This window comes from Cetorhinus maximus, chromosome 2 (assembly GCF_964194155.1).
Source record: "Cetorhinus maximus chromosome 2, sCetMax3.hap1.1, whole genome shotgun sequence".
Classification (NCBI taxonomy): Eukaryota; Metazoa; Chordata; class Chondrichthyes; order Lamniformes; family Cetorhinidae; genus Cetorhinus; species Cetorhinus maximus.
The window spans coordinates 227,156,894-227,180,463 of record NC_135880.1 but is presented as its reverse complement, the minus strand read 5'-3'; the positions used below and the strand labels follow the sequence as shown (position 1 = coordinate 227,180,463).

General features: G+C 49.8%; 1 protein-coding gene and 1 long non-coding RNA gene across 3 annotated transcripts in view; one reads left to right on the top strand and one right to left on the bottom strand.

The window, feature by feature from the left end:
* Positions 1-23,570, bottom strand: part of LOC144671623 (uncharacterized) — a 1,108,978-nt gene that overhangs the window by 600,150 nt on the left and 485,258 nt on the right. The gene's annotated exons all lie outside the window — the stretch shown is intronic.
* The window catches only part of usp2a (ubiquitin specific peptidase 2a), a 75,644-nt gene that overhangs the window by 29,402 nt on the left and 22,672 nt on the right, over positions 1-23,570 (top strand). Inside the window, exon 1 of one of the 2 annotated variants that reach the window (XM_078533495.1) lies at positions 20,782-20,953. The exons of the other annotated variant lie outside the window; for it this stretch is intronic. Within the exon in view, the coding sequence (XP_078389621.1) occupies positions 20,804-20,953 (150 nt within the window). The 5' untranslated portion in view covers positions 20,782-20,803. Of the gene's footprint in view, positions 1-20,781; positions 20,954-23,570 lie in introns of those variants that run through there. 2 annotated transcript variants of the gene reach the window in all.

The window sequence follows — 23,570 nt, the reverse complement described above, 5'->3', positions numbered from 1 at the left end:
GGCAGGGCCAGCTGAGTGAAGCTAACTGTCTAGCAAAGAGCTGAAGAATCAGCTAAATAAAGCCAAAGAGGATTTGGAAGCAAAAGTCGCAGAATTTCCCAAGAAGCAGAGAGATAATGAAATTTTGAGAGACTCAGCCACTGAGCTCAGACAAGTTGAGCTTGTATCTGAGAGAAGTCTGGCCAATAGTGAAGTCAAAAAGAAGGTTTAAAGTCGAGATTAAAGCCTGTGCCAGAAAGAAAAGTGCACGTTCCAAGCAAAGGAAGTAATCTATTTGGGTCACCGGGTAGATTCACAGGACTTCCACCTGGTTGAGGAGAAAGTGAGACTCATAAGAGAATTACCTGCACCAAAGAATGTCTCAGAGCTCAAAGCATTCCTAGGAATGATCAATTATTATGGGTGTTTCTTACCCAATTTGTCTACAGTGCTGCCCCCTGCATTCTCTACTCAAAAAGAATGAATGTTTGTCTTGGGAGGTGCCCCAGAAAGAAGCTGTCATAAAGGTCAAACAGTTGCTGCACTCATCCAATCCATTAGTGCATTATGACCAGATGAAAAAATTGGTGCTGACATGTGACACATCTCCCTACAGAGTGGGAGCAGTGCTCTCTCACCGGATGGATGATGACACGGAATGGCCAGTAGGTTACGTATCAAGAACACTGACCACAGTGGGAAAGGGATACTCACAGCTAGAACAAGAAGGGCCGGCCCATCATCTTTGGTGTCAGGAAATTTCACCAGTACGTACACAGCTGCCATTATACAATCATTTCAGATCACAAACCAACGCTAGGATTGTTCAGTGAGGACAAGGCTATACATGAAAAATTTCAGGGAAGGACCAAAGTGGTTACCGGGTGAAATAAGTGCAGTGACTGGACCTCAGTCTTACCATGTGGAGGTGAAAGGATCATCCGTAAACATGTGGACCATTTAAGAAATGGAGAGACAAATCATCAAGATATGTTTCCAATAGTGACCATGACTGGGTCTGTGTTTCCTGTTGAAGATACTCAACCCAGCACAGACATGTCTGATGTTCCTGTAAGAGTTGAGGATACAGAACAGCAAATGCCCATCAAAGCACCTGATGTTCAGGCAACTCTGTAAAATGATGTTCCTGACAAAGAATCTGAGGTTGTGAAGTTGCGACATTCCACATGGACCAGGAAACCACCCGAAAGACTGAACTTGTAAATTCCTTACCCAGTGTAAATATTATGTTGTCTTGAAAAATATGTCCTTGTAAATATAATATGTATAGCTGAGTTAAAGGGGAGGAATGTAGTAATTATGGTTTTATTTAGCGTGTAATGTACCTTTAAGAATAATACTTGTTAAGAAAGATCACACGATCTGTAGTAACCAATAGGAGAACCACGTGGGCTCCCTCAGCAGTCAGTGTAGAGATAGAGTTGGAGTTGAAAGCACACGTGTAGTTGCTGCTGAGCATATTGTAAATAAACTTCAAAGTTTCCACCCCAGAAGTGTCTGCACATCAACTCTCTCACTAACAGTACAACTCAGCCACCCTACAATGCTCAGTCTCACTGGGTGCTGTCTCAATGAATATCCACAGGCCTCTGTGTCCAAATCCCATCTGCTGATGAAGGATTATTGATCTGTTACAGCCTCAGCAGAGGGTTCATGTCCCTGCAGATTTCCGAAGTCTGGACAGTTTGAAGGTGACTTGACACGAGCCTGAAATATTGGTGCAGCCAGGGAGTCGGAATCCTGTAAAAGCAAAACACTGCGGATGCTGGAAAATTGAAATAAAAACAGAAAATGCTGGAAAAACTCAGCAGGTCTGGCAGCATCTGTGGAGAGAGAAACAGGGTTAACGTTTCGAGTCCCTGTGACTCTTCTTCAGAGCTAAAGCCTGTATTAGTGGCCTGAGTAAACGACAGGATCCCAGGAATCTTTACTGTTCCCACGTGGAATGGAATTTTACTCTCACTTGACAATTGGACAATTTCTCTGTGATGCAGTGAAAGTGATGAGTGATTGTGAGGCTTCAGTATCTTGCTGTGACCTTGGCTTATGAACATCCAGGTGCTGAAGCAATTGTCCTTCCTTTAATAATCTAGTGTTGCTTTCCAAAGAGCCTTGTGCATAAATCCATCAGGCTGGAGTGACCAGGGCGGCAGGTTTGGGTTGAGGGTTTGGAGGGCTGTGTGGGCTGGGAGGGAGCTGGAGGGTGTGGGCTAGGGGAGGGCTGTTTGTGGGGTGTGGGCTGGAATGGAGCTGCAGGCTGGGAAAGGACCTGGGGTCTGAGATAGTGAGGGTGGGTGTGGGCTGGGGGTATGTGCGGCTGTGGGTTTGGAGGGGGCTGAGGGCTTGGTGTGGGTTGGGGGAGTTTGTGGGGCTGGGTGTGGATTGCGTTGGGGTGAGGGATGGGGCGATTGAGGATGGACTGTGCAGTGAAGGCCTGAGCATTGACAGCTGGAGGGGGATGAAGCTGAGACAATGTAGATATTAGGGAGGGGTGTTCTCTCTCTCTCCCTCTCTCTCTCTCCCTCTCTCTCTCTCTCTCTCTCTCTTCATAGTGATATCTGTTCTTCAAAATAGTTCCATGGGATATTTTACATTCACCTGAGAGGATAGATGGGGCCTCGGTTTTATGTCTCTTCCAAAGAAAGCACCTCTGACAGTGCAGCACTCCCTCAGTACTGACCCTCTGTCAGTGCAGCACTCCCTCAGTACTGACCCTGTGACAGTGCAGCACTCCCTCAGTGCTGACCCCCTGACAGTGCAGCACTCCCTCAGTATTGAGCCTGGAACACTACAACACTCCCTCAGTACTGAGCCTGGAACAATGCAGCACTCCCTCAGTACTGACCCTCTGACAGTGCAGCACTCCCTCAGTACTGACCCTCTGACAGTGCAGCGCTCCCTCAGCACTGACCCTCTGACAGTGCAGCACTCCCTCAGTACTGACCCTCTGACAGTGCAGCACTCCCTCAGTACTGACCCTCTGACAGTGCAGCACTCCCTCAGTACTGACCCTGTGACACTGCAGCACTGCCTCAGTACTGACCCTCTGACAGTGCAGCACTCCCTCAGTACTGACCCTGTGACACTGCAGCACTGCCTCAGTACTGACCCTCTGACAGTGCAGCACTCCCTCAGTACTGGACTGACAGAGTCAGCCTAGATTTTGTGCTCCTCAGAAGTCAGACTTGAACCCACAACCTTCTGACATAGAAGTGAGAATACTACCCACTGAGCCATGGCTGGTGTACTGATACAGCATGAAAGGCACACTTGGTAAAATTGGCCTCAGCATTCCAGCGATAAGGATGTGAAATTTTGGCCAACGTTTGTTTCCTGAGCCTCATCCCTGCTGACATGTAGCCAATTGTGAGTGTTGAGTTGGAACAGGATAGAGGCTGTACTGTGATGTCCTCCACAGTCAACCAGCATGCCAACAGTCTCCATCTGGCCTCTCACATGGGGTGCTGGAGCGATGTCCTCACGCTGGCTGAGTTACATCCAAATGAGAATCAGTGCGTTCACACGAAGAGGGAAGAAACTGGATGAAATGCCAAGACTGGACTAAGCTTCATTGTGAAGAGGACGATGCAAACTCCTAGTGTCTGATCTCTGAGAGAATCTGCCAACTTTCTATTGTGTAAGTCTGCAGCCCATGCACTGTTTGTGTTCTAGTCTGCCATTGTTTATTTACAGTGCAGCCCTTCAGACAGAGTCTGTAAACAGGTCAGTGCTCAATACAATGGGGCTGTTACAGCCCAGGAAGCAAAGTGAGCTGGGCAGTGAAGAGCTGTACACATGGGCCCTGTGCAAAGTACTGGACAAGTTACACTGAGCATGGCCCCTGTTCTCCTTGGGTGCCTGTGTTTATCTCAGATTTTGTGCAACGTTCCCAAGGTCATGTGTTCCCAAAGATTATTCCTGCAATTATTCCACCCTTTGGAATCTGCCTAATTATATCCTTACATCAGGTGAGGTCAGAACTGGGCTCAGGTGTGACCCTCACATGCTACAGTAGGGCTGCCCACACTTATTGTTAAACCCTTGGTGAGGTACAGACATTACAGACAAATTGTAATTCGATGTATTGATGTAACTTTTAGTTTTAGGATATATTTTTGTCATTAATACCTATTCTCATTCTCATTAATAGGGTATGAAACTGTAAACTAAACAGGTAGGAGGCTGTGAGCTGTTTTTGTGATGGGGAATGCACTGCCTGAAAGGGTAATGGAAGCAAATTCAATAGGAACATTGAAATGGGGAAATTGAATAAACATTTGAAAAGGAAGAATGTGCACAGCTGTGAGGAAAGTGCAGATGGGGTGAGATAGACTGGACCATCTATTTCAAAGAAGCCAGCGTAGGCCCTCGAACGGCTTGCTCAGTGCTGAATGATTTCAGGATTCCCTCTCTTGCTGGGTTCAGCAGTGAACCTTTCTGCTGGTCTCTGCCAAGCTGAATAATAAATGCCCTGATGTAGGGCTCCACCCAGCTGCTGGCAGCTGGAGGAGGTGCCAGTACTGGTACAGTAAAGTACATAGAGCTCTGATTGTAGCTTAACCTTTTCTTTTCTTTTCCCCAGTTTCCCCCCTCCCTCTCCTCGAAAGGGACTGATTCTTGCTGGGCCACAGTTGTACATCAGAATTCCAACAAGGAAAGAGACCATTTTCCAATCCATGTTGGCATTTACAAAGCAAACAGTTCTAATTGTGTTTCTCCGCTGTGTTCCCACATCCCTTTAACTCCTTTCCCTGCATCTCCCCTCTCCAATCTAATCTTCAATGTTGACACAGTTTCTGCCTCAACCACTCACCGTGGGAGTGAATTCCACAGCCTCACAACTCTCTGTGTGAAATGAGTTCTCCTCTATTCTAAGTCTTTTATATTTAATCAAATCTGCAGGCCCTTGTTCTAGATCCTTCAGCTAGTGAAAACAGTCTGTATCCCATTTTAAACACTTCTATCATATTGGGGCATATTCTGCACAAATAAAAACAATGCCACTTTTAAAGTCTTTCTTGCTTTTTGTATCTGCACATATCAGGCGGTGTCATGAACCCAGTCAAAGGGCAGAGTTTTCTATTCCGGGACTGAGTCCTGTGGCGAGGGTGGGGGATGGGCCACAGTCGCTGCTGGGAATTTGCGCGACCCCTGGTCTCATTGGTTCTGTAGTTGGGGGTTTCCTGACACGTTGCATGGGGAGCGGGGCTGGAGCAGGGGTCCCCTCCCCCCTGCCCTGCCGTTAAACCCACTGTCGGTGGGGGGGGGGACTGGAAAATCACATCCACACTTTGGCGCAAATGGTGCACATCGCAGTCTAACTGAAGCCTTAAACTTTCATATTGTCTCATCATTACATCTTAATGTTTATATTCTATACCTCTTGTGATAAAATCTAAGATTCCAAAAGCTATCTTTTACAGCCTTACTGTGCTGAGATGCTTCAATAAACTTGCATTTAGATGGTGCCTTTTACAATCTCAATATGAATTATCTGTTATGTTTGCAAACTGACAGTGGCCACATTTCCAAAGTAATCCCAGTGGTGGTGAGTGCATTGAGATGTCTAACGACAGGGAGGTGCTTTATAGATACTTACTTTCCTGCTGTCCCTCTCACCCTCTTTCTTTCCCAGTCCCTCTCTTTTCCCCTCTGTCCCTCTCGTTCCCCTTGCTCTTCACCCTCTGTGTATCTCACCCCCTCGTTCCTGCTTCTGTCTGTCCCTCTGTCTCTCTCTTATCCTCCTCTGGTTCTCTCTGTAACCCTGTTTCTCAATCAATACCACAAGAAACAGGTTATCTGGTCATTATCACATTGCTACTTCTGGAAGATTTCTGAGTGTGTATTGGCCTCCGGGTTTCCTACATCCTGATTAAAGCGCTATATAAATGCACGTTATTTCTTTTCTTTTCTCTGTCCCCCTTTCTCTTGTATCTCTTTCTCTCTCCTCCTATCTCTCTCACCCTCTCCCCATCCCTCTCTCCCCTCACTCTCACACTCCCTCTCATTACCCCCTCCCCGTCTCTGCTCCAGCCTCCCCTCCCCCGCCTCTGCTCCTGCACCCCCCTCCCCCGCCTCTGCCCCCCTCCCCCCTCCCTGCTCCTGCCCCCACCCTGCTCCTGTCCCCCACCCCCGCTCCTGCCCCCCCTCCCTGCTCCTGCCCCCCCCTCCCTGCTCCTGCTCCCCCCTCCCCCGCCTCTGCTCCTGACCCCCCCTCCCCCGCCTCTGCTCCTGCCCCCCCCACCCCTACTCCCCCACTCCCACCCCCGCCTCTGCTCCTGCCCCCCCCCCACCTCTGCCCCTGCCCCCCCTCCCCCGCCTCTGCTCCTGCCCCCCCCACCCCTACTCCCCCACTCCCACCCCCGCCTCTGCTCCTGCCCCCCCCCCACCTCTGCCCCTGCCCCCCCTCCCCCGCCTCTGCCCCCCTCCCCCACCTCTGCCCCCCCTCCCCCGCCTCTGCCCCACCCTCCCCCGCCTCTGCCCCCCTCCCCCACCTCTGCCCCCCCTCCCCCGCCTCTGCCCCACCCTCCCCCGCCTCTACTCCTGCCCCCCCTCCCCCGCCTCTGCTCCTGACCCCCCCCTCCCCTCCCCCGCCTCTGCTCCTGACCCCCCCTCCCCTCCCCCGCCTCTGCTCCTGACCCCCCCTCCCCCGCCTCTGCTCCTGACCCCCCCTCCCCCGCCTCTGCTCCTGACCCCCCCTCCCCCGCCTCTGCTCCTGACCCCCCCTCCCCCGCCTCTGCTCCTGACCCCCCCCTCCCCCCCTCCCCCGCCTCTGCTCCTGCCTTTCCCTCCTGCCTTTCCCTCCCTCCCTCCCTCCCCCTCTCCCTCTCCCTCTCCCTCTCCCTCTCCCTCCCTCTCCCTCCCTCTCTCCCTCCCTCCCTCTCCCTCCCTCTCTCCCTCCCTCTCTCTCTCTCTCCCTCCCTCTCTCCCTCCCTCTCTCCCTCCCTCCCTCTCTCTCCCTCCCTCCCTCTCTCTCTCTCTCCCTCTCCCTCCCTCTCTCCCTCCCTCTCTCTCTCTCTCCCTCCCTCTCTCCCTCCCTCTCTCTCCCTCTCCCTCTCTCTCTCTCTCCCTCTCTCTCTCTCTCACCTTGTCCCCATGCTGCCTTTCACAGGTTAGCTCCCTGCAGGCTGCCCTTGTGCCTGTTCCTTATGCAAAGCACTTGATCCTGTGCTTGAGTGAATCATTGCTGTAATCAGTCACCTGCCCCTGTGTCCCTGCAGTAATTATCTCAGCCCCATTGCCGCTGACGTAAACCACTTATTCAACACACCATCCGGTCAAAAGCAAACCAAAGTTGACCCTTGTGGTTCTGGAAAGAAGTGGAGAGCAGGAATGGAGCGATCTGATTGTCAGAATTTCTCGAGTTTGTTTACTGTTACAGCTGCAAAGGCTTTTTAGCTGAATTAATGTTTTTGTGGTTGGATTATTGAAAGCCAAGATGGTCAATTATTTTCTCTCTAAAAATTATCCGACTGGAATTTGAGACCTTTCTCACTTTTCCTTTTACTTAATGTCCTGTCAGAAAGTAAACAAAGTCAGAGCTTAGAATACCAACTATTCCCTCCATTCTGCTAAAGAGTCATACGGACTCGAAACGTTAACTGTGTTCCTCTCCGCAGATGCTGTCAGACCTGCTGGGTTTTTCCTGGTATTTTTATTTTTGTTTTGGATTTCCAGCATCCGCAGTTTTTTGCTTTTACTTCCCGTTGTTGTTTCTTATGAAGGCCTGTTCCATATTTACTTTGCAAGGACATCACTGCAGGAGTTCCTCAGGTGAGTGTCCAAGGCCCAACCATCATCAACTGCTTCATCAGTCACTCTCCCTCCAACTAGGTCAGAAGTGGGGATGATGACTGATGATTGGAGTTTTCAGTAACATTCATGACTCCTCAGATACTGAAGCAGTCCATGTCCAAATGCAGCAAGGCCTGGACAATATCCAGGCTTGGGCTGACAAGTGGCAAGTAACATTCATGCCACACAAGTGCCAGGCAATGACCATCTCCAACAAGAGAGAATCTAAACATCGCCCCTTGACATTCAATGGCATTACCAACACTGAATCCCCCACTATCAACATCCTGGGGGTTACCATTGACCAGAAACTGAACTGGACTTGCCATATAAATACAGTGGTTACAAGAACAGGTCAGAGGCTGGGAATCCTGAGGTGAGTAACTCACCTCCTGATTCCCCAAAGCCTGTCCACAAGGCACAAGTCAGGAGTGTGATGGAATACTCTCCACTTGCCTGGATGAGTGCAGCTCCCACAACACTCAAGAAGCTCAACACCATCCAGGACAAAGCAGCCCCGCTTGATTGGCACCCCATCCACAAATATTCACTCCCTCCACCACCGACGCACAGTAGTAGCAGTGTGCACCATCTACAAGATGCACTGCGGGAATTCACCAAGGCTCCTTAGACAACACCTTCCAAACGCACGACCTCTACCACCTAGAAGGACAAGGGCAGCAGATAGATGGGAACACCACCACTTGGAGATTCCCCTCCAAGCCACTCACCATTCTAACTTGGAAATATATCACCGTTCCTTCACTGTCGCTGGGTCGAAATCCTGGAACTCCCTAACAGCACTGTGTATGTACCTACACCACATGGACTGCAGCGGCTCAAGACAGCTCACCACCACCTTCTCAAGGGCAATTAGGGATTGGTAATAAATGCTGGCCCAGCCAGCGACACCCACAATCCCGTGGAAAATAAAAACAAGGTCACAATATTGATCTGCGCTATAGAGAGCTGCCCCTTCTGGGAATTCTCATCATCACTGAATGGAGGAAGGAAAGACTTACATTTCTTTAGTGCCTCAGGAATCCCAAACGCTTTACAGCCAATGAAGTGTAGTCATTGTTGTGATGTATGAAACACAGCGGTCAATTTGCAAAAAGCAAGATCCCACAAACAACAATGTGACAGTGATCAAATCTGTACCCACAGCTCCATTTTTCTCCCTCTACTCCATATCCCTTAATACCCTAAGCTAATAAATATCCATCAAACTCAGTCTTGGAAGTTTCTATCATTCCCTAGTGTCCACAGCCTTCAAGGAGAGTGAATTCCAGATTTCTGTGACCCTTGTGTGTAAAAACGCTTTCTAATTTCACTCCTGAAAAGCCTAGTTCTAATTTTAAGAATGTGTCCCCTCATTCTGCATTCCCCCAGCAGAGAATATAATTTTTCTGTCTCTGTCCTACAAATCCCATTAACACTTTAAACACCTTAGTCAGATCACCCTGAATCTTTGTCCTGGTATCATTCTAATGAATTCACTCTGCCTCCAGTCCAAGACCAGTATATCCTTCCAGAGGTGCAGCGCCCAGAACTGATGGGGTCTGCCCAAGACTCTGTACAACTGAAGCACAACTCCCACCCTTTTGTACTCTAGAACCTTTGACATAAAGACCAAAACTCCATTGTCCTTTGGATCAAGTGGCCCCAAAGCTCCAGGGCCCTCCTCCTCCATCCCACCAGGGGTGTGTGGATTATATTTAATGAGTTATGGCTAGGCAGAAAGTGTGAGTTTTAAACATCTTCCTGTGTACTTTCCCCAATCCAACACTCTCACATTCACTTCCTCCTACAATCTGTCCACATTGCCAAAGAGACTCATATAGTCCAGTCTAGATAAGGATGACTGGTTTACTTCTCTAAGGGACATCAGCAAAACCTGTTGAGTTTTTACAACAACTCAACAGCTTCATGATCACTTTTACTGAGACCTGATTTTTCTTTCAGATTTTTATTTGAACAGCAACAACTTGCATTTTGATAGTGTTTTTAACATAGTAAAAACCTTCCAAGGTCCTTCACAGGAGCACCCGCACACTGAGCAAGGACTCACCTGGATGACGGGGTGTATAAATGAATCAATGAGTTCCATGAACTGTAAACTTCAGAATTTCAGTGGCCTTTATCAAACCAAGTTTAAAGGAATATTCTCCAGACTCTATTAAGGTGAAGCCAAGGTTACAAGAAGTAAAGTTAAAGGAGCCTCAGGTGGAACTTAAGTGTCGTGCAATCCTACATAAAACAAGGAGATAGTCAATTGATGCACTCAATTTAAACTTGCTAGGGGTAGGATTCTGTGACCTTGTTCCTAAAATTTACCACTGTGCTACCTACGCGGCATGCAGAGTACAACTGAAATAAAGGTCTTATTGAGATTGCACTGGGAGCCTTTCCTGGAGTCAGCACTGTGCACCCGACATCAATTTGAAATGTTCATTCTCCATTAGATTACATTTTTGACAATACAGCCTCAATGCACAAGGAAGGTCTCTGAGCTGCTGTTTCTCTGACATTTCAACTTTAGGAGTTTCTCTCTCGCTGTCTCGCTCTCGCTCTCAATCTGACTCACACTCTCCCTCTCTCACACTCACTCTCATTCTCTCTCGCTCGCTCGGTCTCTCACACTCTCTCTTGCTTTCTCGCTCGCACTCTCTCGCTCTCACTCACATTCGCTGTCTCTCGCTCTCTCACACTCTCACTCTCACTCTTACCGTCTCTCACTCTCTCTCACTCCCTCTCTTTCACACTCAGTCTCACTCCCTCACTCTCACTCTCACTCTCTCACCCACATTTGGCAGCATTCTCACTTTGGAATCATGAGGTTCTGGGTTAAGTCTCACTCCAGGATTTGAGCACAATAATCAAGGATGACACTGTCAGAGGGTCTGTCTTTCTGTTGAAATCCTGTGGAACTATTTTGAACAAGAGCAGGGGAGTTATCCCTGGTGTTCTGGCCAATATTCACCCCTCAATCACCAACCCAAAAAGCAGACTACCTGGTCATTATCTGATTCCTATTTGTGGAAGCTTGCTGTGCACAAATTGTCTGTCACGTTTCCTACATCGCAACAGTTACTGCCCTTCAGAAGTACTCCATTAGCTGTAAAGTGCTTTGAGTGTCCAGTAATCCCATCACACCCTCTCATTTGTGTTCTCCCCTTCTTCCTCCCTCTCCCTTTCTTTCTCTCTCTTTTCTTCTCACATCTCTTTCTGCCTTCCACCGCTCTCTCTCTCACATCTTTTTCCTGCTCTGCCCCTTCTGATTCTCCCTCCCTCCCACTCTCTCTCACCACCCTCCCCTCTCTTCCTCACACCTCCCCCCTGCCCCGTGCACCATATCTCTCTCTCACTCCCCCTCTCTCTGCAGCATGGTTAATAAATCTCTGCATCATCATCCCTGAGGTTAAAATGCGGCTTTGACGGAGAGATTCCAGGGAAGAGTGGGATTCTCTATACTCGCCTCTTAACTTCCAATCTTATAGGTTTTTGAATTATAGCTGTGCTGTTGCCGATGGCAACGCTGATGGTCGTGGTGCTGTGCAGGAGCTGTAATCCTGAGGCAGTGTAAAGCACCAAGGGTGGGGTTGTGTAGTGGCTCTGTTACTGGAGTTGTAATTCAGTGGATGGGGGTTCAAATCCCACCAGAGGAGCTTGAGAATAGTTTTTAAAAAAACAATTCTAGAAATAAGCTGCTCTCAGTAAAAGTGATCATGAAGTTGTTAGATTGTTGTAAAAACCCAACTGGGCTCACTAATGTCATTTAGGGAAGGAAATCTGCCAGTACCCATTCTGGACCGATAAGTGACCATACCTAAGAGCTTTGCTCTTAATTGCCATCTGAAATAACTTAGCGATTCCTCGGTTATATCAGGCCATCAGTGCCAGCCTTGACAATGAAGCACACATCCTGACTATCATTTTTAAAACCAGCTTCCAAGACTCACTCAGTCTCACTCCCTCACAATCACTCTCACTCCTTGTCTGTCTCACAAATTGTCTGTCACGTTTTGTGGCATTGAGAGCCCACCCATACCTGAGAATATGTAACACAAAAGACCCACAAGTGTATCATCCAACTCAACAGCACTGCCCTGAAATTCATTGAATGCTACAATCTTGCATCAACCAGAGAAACCTGGGAAACAGCTTGCATTTTTGCTTTTATCTTTGCATTTATATCACATGTTTCACCTCCTCGTTTTTGCTTTTATCTTTGCATTTATGTCACATGTTTCACCTCTTCAGCTTGTCCTTAAGTGTTTTACAGCCAATGAAGTACTTTTGAAGTGTTACCTCTGTTGTAAAAAGAAAGACTTGAATTTATATAGCACTTTTCATGACTGCTGGACATCTCAAAGCACTTTATAGCCAATGAAGTACTTTTTTATGAAGTGTAGTCACTGTTGTAATGTAGGAAATGCAATAGCCAATTTGTGCTCAACAAACTCCCACAGACATCAATGTGATCACCAGATAACCTGTTTTCTGTGATGTTGATTGAGGGATAAATATTGTCCGGGACACCAGGGAGACCTCCCCTGCTCTTCTTCACAATAATGCCATAGGAACGTTTACATCCACCCGAGCAGACAGGGGGGGTCTCGGTTTAACATCTCATCCAAAACATGGCACCTCCGACAGTGCAGCACTCCCTCAGTGCTGACCCTCCGACAGTGCAGCACTCCCCCAGTACTGACCCTCCAACTGTGCAGCAATCCCTCAGTACTGACCCTCTGACAGTGCAGCACTCCCTCAGTACTGACCCTCTGACAGTGCAGCACTCCCTCAGTGCTGACCCTCTGACAGTGCAGCACTCCCTCAGTACTGACCCTCTGACAGTGCAGCACTCCCTCAGTACTGACCCTCCGACAGTGCAGCACTCCCTCAGTACTGACCCTCCAACTGTGCAGCACTCCCTCAGTACTGACCCTCTGATGGTGCAGCACTCCCTCAGTACTGACCCTCCGACAGTGCAGCACTCCCTCAGTACTGACCCTCCGACTGTGCAGCACTCCCTCAGTGCTGACCCTCCGACAGTGCGGCACTCCCCCAGTACTGACCCTCCAACTGTGCAGCACTCCCTCAGTGCTGACCCTCTGACAGTGCAGCACTCCCTCAGTACTGACCCTCTGACAGTGCAGCACTCCCTTAGTACTGACCCTCTGACAGTGCAGCACTCCTCCAGTTCTGCACTGAGTGTCAGCCTGGTTTATGGTCTCAACCTTTGTACTCAGAGGCATGAGTGTCACCTGGTGCGGGAGTATTGCACTCGAGTTGTCATTGAGGCACGCTGTTAGAGGCTATGAACCGTGAATAAGGAGAAACCAGATTCCTCTGTGACTGTGAACAAGGTCAAAAGAGACACATTTCTATTCGCAGCTAGTCACTTTTAGACTCAGATGAGAGGTCAAGCTTCCAAATCTAATTAAAGGCATTATTTGTAGTTTATCCTAGAGGGAATGTGTTGCTCTCAAGACCAGTTTTTAACACTGACTGTGTTAGCTCAACTTGTGGCATTCCTATCACTCCAACCCAGGGCCTGAAGCAAAGGTTTGGACTGAGGCCATTGGCCTTCCTGTCACTCACCGGCCAAACTCTGTGCAGCATTTAGGCAAAAGTATTAAAGAAATGTAGAGAATGTGTTCTCCAGTTACTCAACTTGCACTGATCAGATATTGACTTTGCTGACATCAGCAGAAGCTCACTGCTGTGCAGCACGAGAAATCATTGGTCACAAAACTTTTAAGAGATTAGAGGAGAGGTTCTTATTAACTCTTCAGTTTCTGGCAATCTGTGGGTTTACAATTCTAAAGTAGGTAGGTGAGTGAAGTATGGGATTGGTGCGGTTGTGGGCACTCAGTGTTCACAGTACCTGCCACGCCTCTCAATCGTTGATAACCATTTGCTTATTTCCTTCTGCAATCCTGAATGGTCACTGATCGTTCTACCTATCGAGTCCAGGCCGCTCAGCTCCCCCACCTCCTTTCCCCTCCCCAACAGAATTTTGGAAAGCAAAGATGCCTTTTAAGTAGCATCATTCTGAATTTTTCAATAAAGGGAGACAGAATTGGGAGGGAACCTTCCCTCGATAGTGTGGAAATTAATTTCAGAAACATGAATTAACACCATAACCCTTTGAAACAGATCTGGGAACATTTGTTCTATTAATTCCCGGTTACTAGTTGGATCGACCCAAGCTGAACAATGGGTTGGTGTCAGAAAGCAGCTCATCCTGGGCCGTAGCTGAACCGCACCTCCCTGCACCAGATGTCCACGTGACTTTTCCTGTCAGGGCTCAGTGGACATTGATGGTTTTTGTGTCTTTACATTCTGCCCTGGGAGAGCAGTGTGCAACACTGGGAGGGTTTGCTGGCTGACTAATAATCTGAAAGGCTGCTACACAGAGACTCCTTCCATGAAGCTGTGACCATCTGACTACCAGCCAACAAGGAAAGTTTAGTCCTGTGGGGCGGGAGGATTTTATGGGCTCTCAAAACCCATGCGATGTGGGTATTGTTGGGTGGGAGGTTGCCCACACCGACAAGATGCAAGCATCTCGCTGGATGTCAATCCAGAATTCCTTACCAGAGATCTGGATTCTACTCCCAAATGGTCTGGAGTGCGGTTTGATAACAGAACCTTGCAATCCAAATGTTTGAACACTAACCCCTGAGTCTTAGGTTGGGTGTATTAGACAGCCATTAACTACCCCAGGATCACTGAGACCAGTACTGCTGCCTGCAACCACTATCAACGCACCATGAGCATGGATACTACAAGCCTTCCCATGTGGTGGTGTAGCCAACGAATGCACCAGAGGGGCTGGGGGTGTGGTGGACATGCCATCTGAGCCAGTGTGGGAGGCTTAACTTTGTTCCTAAACTCTTAGTTCAAGGGCAATTAACTCTGAGGCAATCACTTATCAGTATGTCTCCTCCAGAGTTCAGCTGCTAAATCTGAATCTGTGAGCAAATTATTTCTGGCTTTTTATTTCTTTATGGGTTTAATTATAAAATTTCTCTCTATATGATAATGGTTTGCCAGTTCAGTAATCATCAGTGTGTCAATCCATTTATGTTGCAATGTGGAAGAGGACATTGGAACAAACTGAAGAGCTGTACTGAGCCTCACACTTCAATCCAGTCTCACTTGTGCAATAGCCCCAAAGATGCTGGAATCTCGTGAATCAGCAGGTTAAGGCTTTCAGTCCCACTTCAAAGGCTTGAGCCCAATTCATGCTACACTCCCAGTGCAGTATTGAGGGAGTGCCGCAGTGTTCGAGGTGCAATCTTTTGGATGAGACATTAAACAGAGGCCCCGTTTACCCTCTCAGGTGGATGTAAGAGACCCCTTGGCACTAGTTAAAGAATAACAGCTCTCTCCAGTGTCCCGAGCAATATTTATGCCTCGACCAACATCATTAGCACAGATTATCTCGTCATCTCACTGCTGTTTTCAGGATACTGTTGTGCGCAAATTGGATGCAGCAGTGACCACACTTTAAAAAGTACTTCACTGGCTGTAAAGCTCTTTGAGATGTCCAGAGGTGATGAAAGGCGCTATATAAAGTGCAAAACTTTATTTTTTTTATCACTTGTTTGGCAGTTGAACAAACAAAGGTCTTTGATTACGTAGCAGAAATGATCGTTTTGCTAGTTTGGTGAAGGAAAATTGGTTTGCAAGTTTGTCAACTGTCGCTCACCCACTGACGATTTGCTTTAGATAAATGAAAATATATTAAGTCTACAGCACAGGAACAGGCCACCACCTCGCTCAACTAGTCTATGCCAATGTTTATACTCCACATAAGCCTCTTCCTTCATCTGACCAACAGCATATTCTTCTACTCCTTTGTCCCTCGTGTGTTTATTTAGCTTTACCTTAAATACATCTAAGCTGTTCACCCCAAATACTCCCTGTGGAAGCAGGTTCCACATTCTCACCACTCTCTGGGTAAAGAAGTTTCTCCTGAATCCCCGATTGGATTTATTAATAACAGCTTTAAATGGATGACACTAGTTTTTATCTCCCTCACAGGTGGAAATACCCTCTCTATGTATACTCTATCAAAATCTTAAATCATTTTAAAGACCTCTATCAAATCACCTCCTCAGTCTTTTCTGGAACCTGTTCATTCAGTATTTCCTGATGGGTATAACCGCTCAGTTCTGGTATTATCCTTGTAAATCTTTATTGCATTTCACAGGAGCCTCTAACATGGAGATCAGAATTGTGCACAATGCTCCAAGTGCGGCCTAACCAACTTCTACATGAATTTTACATAACCTCTGCTTTTCAATTCTGTCCCTCTGGAAATGACCCCCAGTGTTTTTTGTTTGTTTGTTCTTATGGTGTTATTAACCTGTACTGTTACCTTTATTGATTTGTACCCTCCTGATCCCTCTGCTCCTCTCTCTCATTTAGACTCTTATTATCCAAGGAGTATGTGACCTCCTTATACTTCCTACCAAACTGTATGACCTCACACTTATCTATATTAAAATTAAATGCCAAGTAAATGCCCATTCTGCAAGTTTATTAATGTCTTCCTGTATTTTGTTATAGTTATCCTCTGTATTAATTAAACCCCCCAATTTGCTTTCATTCGTTAATTTAGAGTCTGTACTTCCAGTTGCAAATCACACAATCACCAACCAAAACAGTACAAGTAAAGCACAAAGGAAATTCCATCCTTGCTCAATGCTGAGTCTTATCCTGGGCAGCAGATAGATGGGAACATCACCACCTGGAAATTCCCCGCCAAGTCACTCACCATCCTGGCCTGGGAATATATCACCGTTCCTTCACTGTCGCTGGGTCAAAATCCTGAAACTCTCTAACAGCACTGTGGGTGTGCCTACACCACATGGACTGCAGCGGTTCAAGAAGGCAGCTCACCACCACCTTCTCAAGGGCAATTAGGGATGGGCAATAAATGCTGGCCTATCCAGCGAAGCCCACATCCCATCAAAGAATCAAAAAAAAAGGGGGGATGCTACAGGTGATCATTCTTGATCTCTGCCCATCCTGAACTATCCCTCTGATTTTCTGCCCTTCTCCCTTCCCTGGAATACAGCAATACCCCCAACCTCCTATGCCCCCATAACTTCCTTAATGCCCAAGCTAAGTCCTTCTGTCTAATTGAACTCAGGTAGCAAGTGTCAGCAGGCTGTTTGTCCAGGTGGGGCATCACAGTTGAGCCTAATCCTTTCATTAACAGATATCGACAGATGAACAAACAGCAGGAATTATTGGCGAGTATTCACCAGCAGGAACCCTGGCTGATTCACCCCAGTATAAGATTCACTAACTCTTACAACAGGAATCAAACCTTCTGGGCAGCCAACTCTTGAATAAGGGGCTTTTGTATCTGATGGGTGGGAGATTCGAGTCTCCTCACCTCGGCTCGAACACGGAAGGTGTGTGAGAGCAGATGATGCCCCAGTGTCTCGAGAGGAGACAGCAGCTGCTGAAGCCCAAACCCTCATTACATTGTCCCCAAATAAAACATATTACAGATGGTGGAAATCAGAACATGGTAACAGAAACTGCTGAGCAGTCAGACAGTGTCTGGGAGATACTGAGCAGTCAGACAGTGTCTGTGGAGATACTGAGCAGTCAGACAGTGTTTGGGAGATACTGAGCAGTCAGTGTCTGCGGAGATACTGAGCAGTCAGACAGTGTCTGTGGAGATACTGAGCAGTCAGACAGTGTCTGTGGAGATACTGAGCAGTCAGACAGTGTCTGCGGAGATACTGAGCAGTCAGACAGTGTCTGCGGAGATACTGAGCAGTCAGACTGTGTCTGTGGAGATACTGAGCAGTCAGACAGTGTCTGTGGAGATACTGAGCAGTCAGACAGCGTCTGCGGAGATACTGAGCAGTCAGACAGCGCCTGTGGAGATACTGAGCAGTCAGACAGTGTCTGTGGAGATACTGAGCAGTCAGACAGTGTCTGTGGAGATACTGAGCAGTCAGACAGTGTCTGTGGAGATACTGAGCAGTCAGACAGTGTCTGTGGAGATACTGAGCAGTCAGACAGTGTCTGTGGAGATACTGAGCAGTCAGACAGTGTCTGCGGAGATACTGAGCAGTCAGACAGTGTCTGTGGACATACTGAAGCAAAATCAGTTCCACCTTTCTAAGACTCTTCCTCAGAAACATAATTCTTAAGACCTGAAACATTGATTGACTGACTGAGCTGCTGAGTGTTTCCAGCATTTTCCGTTACTGTTTTCCCAATAAAGCTGTTGGATTTCAGTTCATCATTTTTAATACCTAATGTTGAAAATTTGCCTCAGATTCAGAAGGTTGTGGATTCAAGTCCCACCTCAGAAACTTGAGCTCATGATCCAGGCTGATGCTCTCAGTGCAGTACTGAGGGTGAGCTGCACTGTCAGAGGTGCTGTCTGTCGGATAAGATTGTCACAGAAATTTTACAGCTCAGAAGGAGGCCATTCGGCCCATCGTGTCTGAACCAGCGCTCCAAGTGAGCAATATACTTAGCGCCATTCCCCCACCTTCTCCCCATAACCCTACACATTCTCCCTTTTCAGATAATGGCCTATTTTCCATCTGAATGCCTTGATCGAACCTGCCTCCACCACACTCTCGGGCAGTATATTCCAGCCCTTAACCACTCATTGCGTGAAAAAGCTTTTCCTCATATCGCTCTTGCTTCTTTTGCCAATTACTTTAAATCTGTGCCCTCTCGTTTTCAATTCTTTCATGAGCGGGAACAGTTTCTCCCTATCTTCTCTGTCCAGACCCCTCGTGATTTTGAAAACTTCTATCAAATCTCTCCTCTTGGCCTTCTCTTCTCCAAGAAAAACAGTCCCAATTCTCCAATCTATCTTTGTAACTGAAGTTCCTCATCCTTGGACCTATTCTTGTGAATTTTTTTTACCATTCTCCAATGCCTTCACATCTTTCCTAAAGTGTAGTGCCCAGCACTGGACACAATACTCCAGCTGAGGCCAAACTAGTGCCTTATACAAGTTCAACATAACCTCCTTGCTCTTGTACTCTATGCCCCTGTTAATAAAGCCCAGGATAGTGTATTAAACCCTCTCAGGTGGATGTAAAAGATACAGTACAGCAGGTAAGCTCCCCATGATGCCCCAGACCTTATTTATCCCTCAACCAATACAGTTTGTGGGAGCTTGCTGTACACAAATCAACTGCTGCATTTCCTACTTTGCAACAGTCACCACACTTTAAAAGGATTTTATTGGCTATAAAGCACTTTGGGATGCCCTGATGTTGTGAAAGATACTGTAGAAATGCAAGTCCTTCACTTTTGTGCTATCTTAATTAATTGTAAACTGGGTAATAAAATGTTATTGGAGTTATTATTGATAACGGGGCCAGTTTGTATTATAGATGATGTGATAATGTCTAGTAACACTGCATCACTTAGAGTTAGTAGTTAACATTTAAGGTTAGTGGTTACAGTTAAATTAGTCTTTGGTTAAGTTTAGAGTTACTGGTTAAGGTTAGAGATAGTGGTTAAGTTTAGAGTTACTGGTTAAGGTTAAAGATAGTGGTTAAGTTTAGAGTTAGTGGTTAAGGTTAAAGATAGTGGTTAAGTTTAGAGTTAGTGGTTAAGGTTAGAGATAGTGGTTAAGGTTAGAGTTAGTGGTTAAGGTTAGAGTTAGTGGTTGGAGTTGGTATTTGAAGTTAGATTCTTGTACTGACAGGAGATGTATGGCGATATTATTTTGTGAAGGAAATGTTTAATTAGTATTTGAATGTTAGAGGATGGGGACGGGAGTTGCCCAGTGCTGGTCAGGCAGTTTTGCTGCGGGGACCCTTACCCTGACCCTGGGGGTGAAGCTGGTGCAGAGTCCCGGAGCGGAGAGAGTTAAAGGGGGGGGTGGAGAGAGTTAAAGGGGGGGTGGAGAGAGTTAAAGGGGGGGTGGAGAGAGTTAAAGGGGGGGTGGAGAGAGTTAAAGGGGGGGGTGGAGAGAGTTAAAGGGGGGTGGAGAGAGTTAAAGGGGGGGTGGAGAGAGTTAAAGGGGGGGGTGGAGAGAGTTAAAGGGGGGGTGGAGAGAGTTAAAGGGGGGGTGGAGAGAGTTAAAGGGGGGGTGGAGAGAGTTAAAGGGGGGGTGGAGAGAGTTAAAGGGGGGGTGGAGAGAGTTAAAGGGGGGTGGAGAGAGTTAAAGGGGGGGTGGAGAGAGTTAAAGGGGGGGTGGAGAGAGTTAAAGGGGGGGTGGAGAGAGTTAAAGGGGGGGTGGAGAGAGTTAAAGGGGGGGTGGAGAGAGTTAAAGGGGGGGTGGACTCTCCAGCTGGCCTGACTCAGGCTGACGTGTGGAGGCGGCCCCGGGTTTTATATAAGCCGCCGCCGGGGCTGCTGCTTCTGCTCGATCCTCACAGCCGGCAGCAGGGCTCCCGCTCCCGCTCCCAACCCCAACCCCGGCCCCCCTGCCCCCGGTGTCCAGCCCCCGGTGTCCGCTCCCGGTCCCAGCCCCAAGTGTCCGGTCCCGGCCCCAGCTCCGGTGTCCAGCCCCAGCCCCCGGCCCCCGGCCCCAGCCCCCGGCTCCCGGTGTCCGGTCCCGGTCCCGGTCCCAGTCCCAGGCCCCGGCCCCCGGCCCCCGGCCCCTAGTGTCCAGCCCCCGGCCCCCAGTGTCCAGCCCCCGGCCCCCGGCCCCCGGCCCCCTGCCCCCGGTCCCCGGCCCCCAGTGTCCAGTCCCGGCCCCCGGCCCCCAGCCCCTGGCCCCAGTCCCCGGCCCCGCCCCCGGCCCCCCTGCCCCCGGCCCCGGTCCCAGCCCCAGCCCCCGGCCCCCAGTGTCCGGCCCCCCGGCCCCCCGGCCCCCGGCCCCGGCCCCGGCCCCAGTCCCAGCCCCAGCCCCCGGCCCCCAGTGTCCAGTCCCGGCCCCCAGCCCCCAGTGTCCAGCCCCAGTCCCAGCCCCCGGTCCCGGCCCCCCTGCCCCCGGCCCCAGCCCCCGGCCCCGGCCCCCGGCCCCCGGCCCCCGGCCCCCCCGGCCCCGGCCATGCCCAGTGTGCGCCAGTCCTACACGGTGAGTGTGCCGGAGGAGCCGGTTCTCAGCCTGTTTCACAAGGAGCTCCGCAGGAAAACCCCCGGCGTCTCGGGCTCGATGCTGGTCTCCACCTTCGTGGGGCTGCTCATCAACCAGGCCAAGGTAAGGAGGCTCCGGACCCGGGTCAGCGGGTCAGCGGGTCAGTGTCTGAACCCGGCTCCGTATCGGAGTCTCTGTCTTTTCATCTCAAATAACCAGTGACCGGGGGGGGGGTCGGAGAGGAGGAGGGGGGGGGGGGGTCGGAGAGGGAGGGAGGGAGGGAGGGGGGGGGGGTCGGGGAGGGAGGGAGGGGGGGGGGGTCGGGGAGGGAGGGAGGGAGGGGGGGGGGGTCGGGGAGGGAGGGAGGGGGGGTCGGGGAGGGAGGGAGGGGGGGTCGGGGAGGGAGGGAGGGGGGGGGTCGGGGAGGGAGGGAGGGGGGGGGTCGGAGAGGGAGGGAGGGGGGGGGGGGGTCGGGGAGGGAGGGAGGGGGGGGGGTGTCGGGGAGGGAGGGGGGGGGGGTGTCGGGGAGGGAGGGGGGGGGGGGGTCGGAGAGGAGGAGGGGGGGGGTCGGAGAGGAGGGGGGGGGGTCGGAGAGGAGGAGGGGGGGGGGGTCGGAGAGGGAGGGAGGGAGGGGGGGGGGGTCGGAGAGGGAGGGAGGGAGGGGGGGGGTCGGAGAGGGAGGGAGGGAGGGGGGGGGGCCGGGGAGGGAGGGAGGGAGGGGGGGGGTCGGAGAGGGAGGGAGGGGGGGGGGTCGGGGAGGGAGGGAGGGGGGGGGGTCGGGGAGGAGGGAGGGAGGGGGGGGGTCGGGGAGGGAGGGAGGGGGGGGGTCGGAGAGGGAGGGGGGGGGGGGTCGGAGAGGGAGGGGGGGGGGGGGTCGGGGAGGGGGGGGGGGTCGGAGAGGGGGGGGGGTCGGAGAGGGAGGGGGGGTCGGAGAGGGAGGGAGGGGGGGGGGTCGGGGAGGGAGGGAGGGGGGGGGTCGGAGAGGAGGGAGGGAGGGGGGGGGTCGGGGAGGGAGGGAGGGGGGGGGGGTCGGGGAGGGAGGGAGGGGGGGGGTCGGAGAGGAGGAGGGGGGGGGGTCGGAGAGGAGGAGGGGGGGGGTCGGAGAGGAGGGGGGGGGGGGTCGGAGAGGGAGGGGGGGGGGGGGTCGGAGAGAATCTCCCTCCTGCCCTCGGGAGCAGCATTTCTACAAAGCCTGTCTCCAAATTCAAAATGCTGAATAATATGCAGCTTAAAACAATCATCTCCTGAACCCAATCTTGAGAAACAGAGCAAATGGGATGAATTTCATACAATCTTACAGCACAGAAGGAGGCCACTCGGCCCATTGTGCCTGTGCTGGCTCTTTGAAAGAGCTACCCAATGAATTCCTCTCTCCTCTCTCCACACAGCTGGGCAAATATTCTTTTTAATTCCAGTGTCTATCTGATTCCCTTTTTTGCTGGTTATTTAGCTGATGGGGTCTCCTCTGATTTACTGTCAGAAAATCTTTCTGGGCAAAATGTCAGGTCCAGTAAGACGGGAGAGGAACCTGGTATAAACTTCAAGCAATCATTTACACTTTTATTTTACAAAAGAAACGAACCTGTCCACTCACTGTGTCAGCTCATTCATGATGGCTGCAGGAACCTGGTGCCTGTGAAACTAATTCTCCAACATCCACCTACAGGAGTTAGGGAGGGGGGTGTGGGGAATTGTTCTGCTAGTTGAGTCCTAAGAGATGCCAGGATGTGGGAATGAAATTGTCCCATTTCCCTGTAAGCCTGTTGTGCCAGAGTGTGTCAGCTTCACTAGAATGGACCCTCTAGCTGCCTTTACCGACAACATTGTGCTCACACCAGCTGCTCCATGTCTTACAGACGGTTACAACTGGTGAAACCTGCTGGGATTCACTGAACTGAATGGTTAGGAAGACCTGTTTTGGGTTGTCCCAGTCTCTGGCCTTAGTGAACCTGGGCTTCAGGCTGTACTGGTCTGTAGGAGACCTGTGGGCTGTATCCAACAGTGCACTTTACCAGTGTGACAATAGCTATTGGAAGACCAAACTTACTGTGACTTAGAGTTTTGAAGCCTGAGTAACAGGCCAGAGGTTACACCAATAATGGTCCAGAGCAGGAAGATTGAGGAAGACTGATACATGTTTGTACTTCCATCTATATTTCCTGCCCCCTCTTTATCTTTTTTTCTCACCACACCCTTTCCCTTTCTCTTATCCTCTATCTCCATCCTGACTCATCTGTTCCTCTCCTCCTCTTTCTCTCCTATTCTGTAAATATTATTTTCATCTCCCCTCTCTCTTCCTTTTTCACTCTCACTCTCTCTCTCTCTCTCTCTCTTTTTCTTTCCCTGACCCATTCACTCTCACTCTTGCTGCATCTTTTTGTGTGAAGTTCAGAGTTTACAGGGTTTCGGTGGTGTTTCAGGGAGGTACGAGCCTCAAATACCCTAGTCTCTGCCCCTTTAACACCAGACTCATGTCAAACACGGAAACCTAATCCAGGTTTGTCTCCTTTTATATCCCAGATTGTTCTTCAAAACATGGAATTAACAAAATAATTGTACTTTCAAAAGAGGGCTGATGCCAGAAATCAGGTTTGATAGTTGTAACCCTTGTTGGGACTGATACTCCCTTCTCTCACTGAGATATTCCCAACAAACTGAGCAACTTCACCAGCACAAACTGTCAGTGCCTTGGCTGATTGTACAGTTAGCTTCCTTAGCAGGGTTGGTATTCACATTTCTG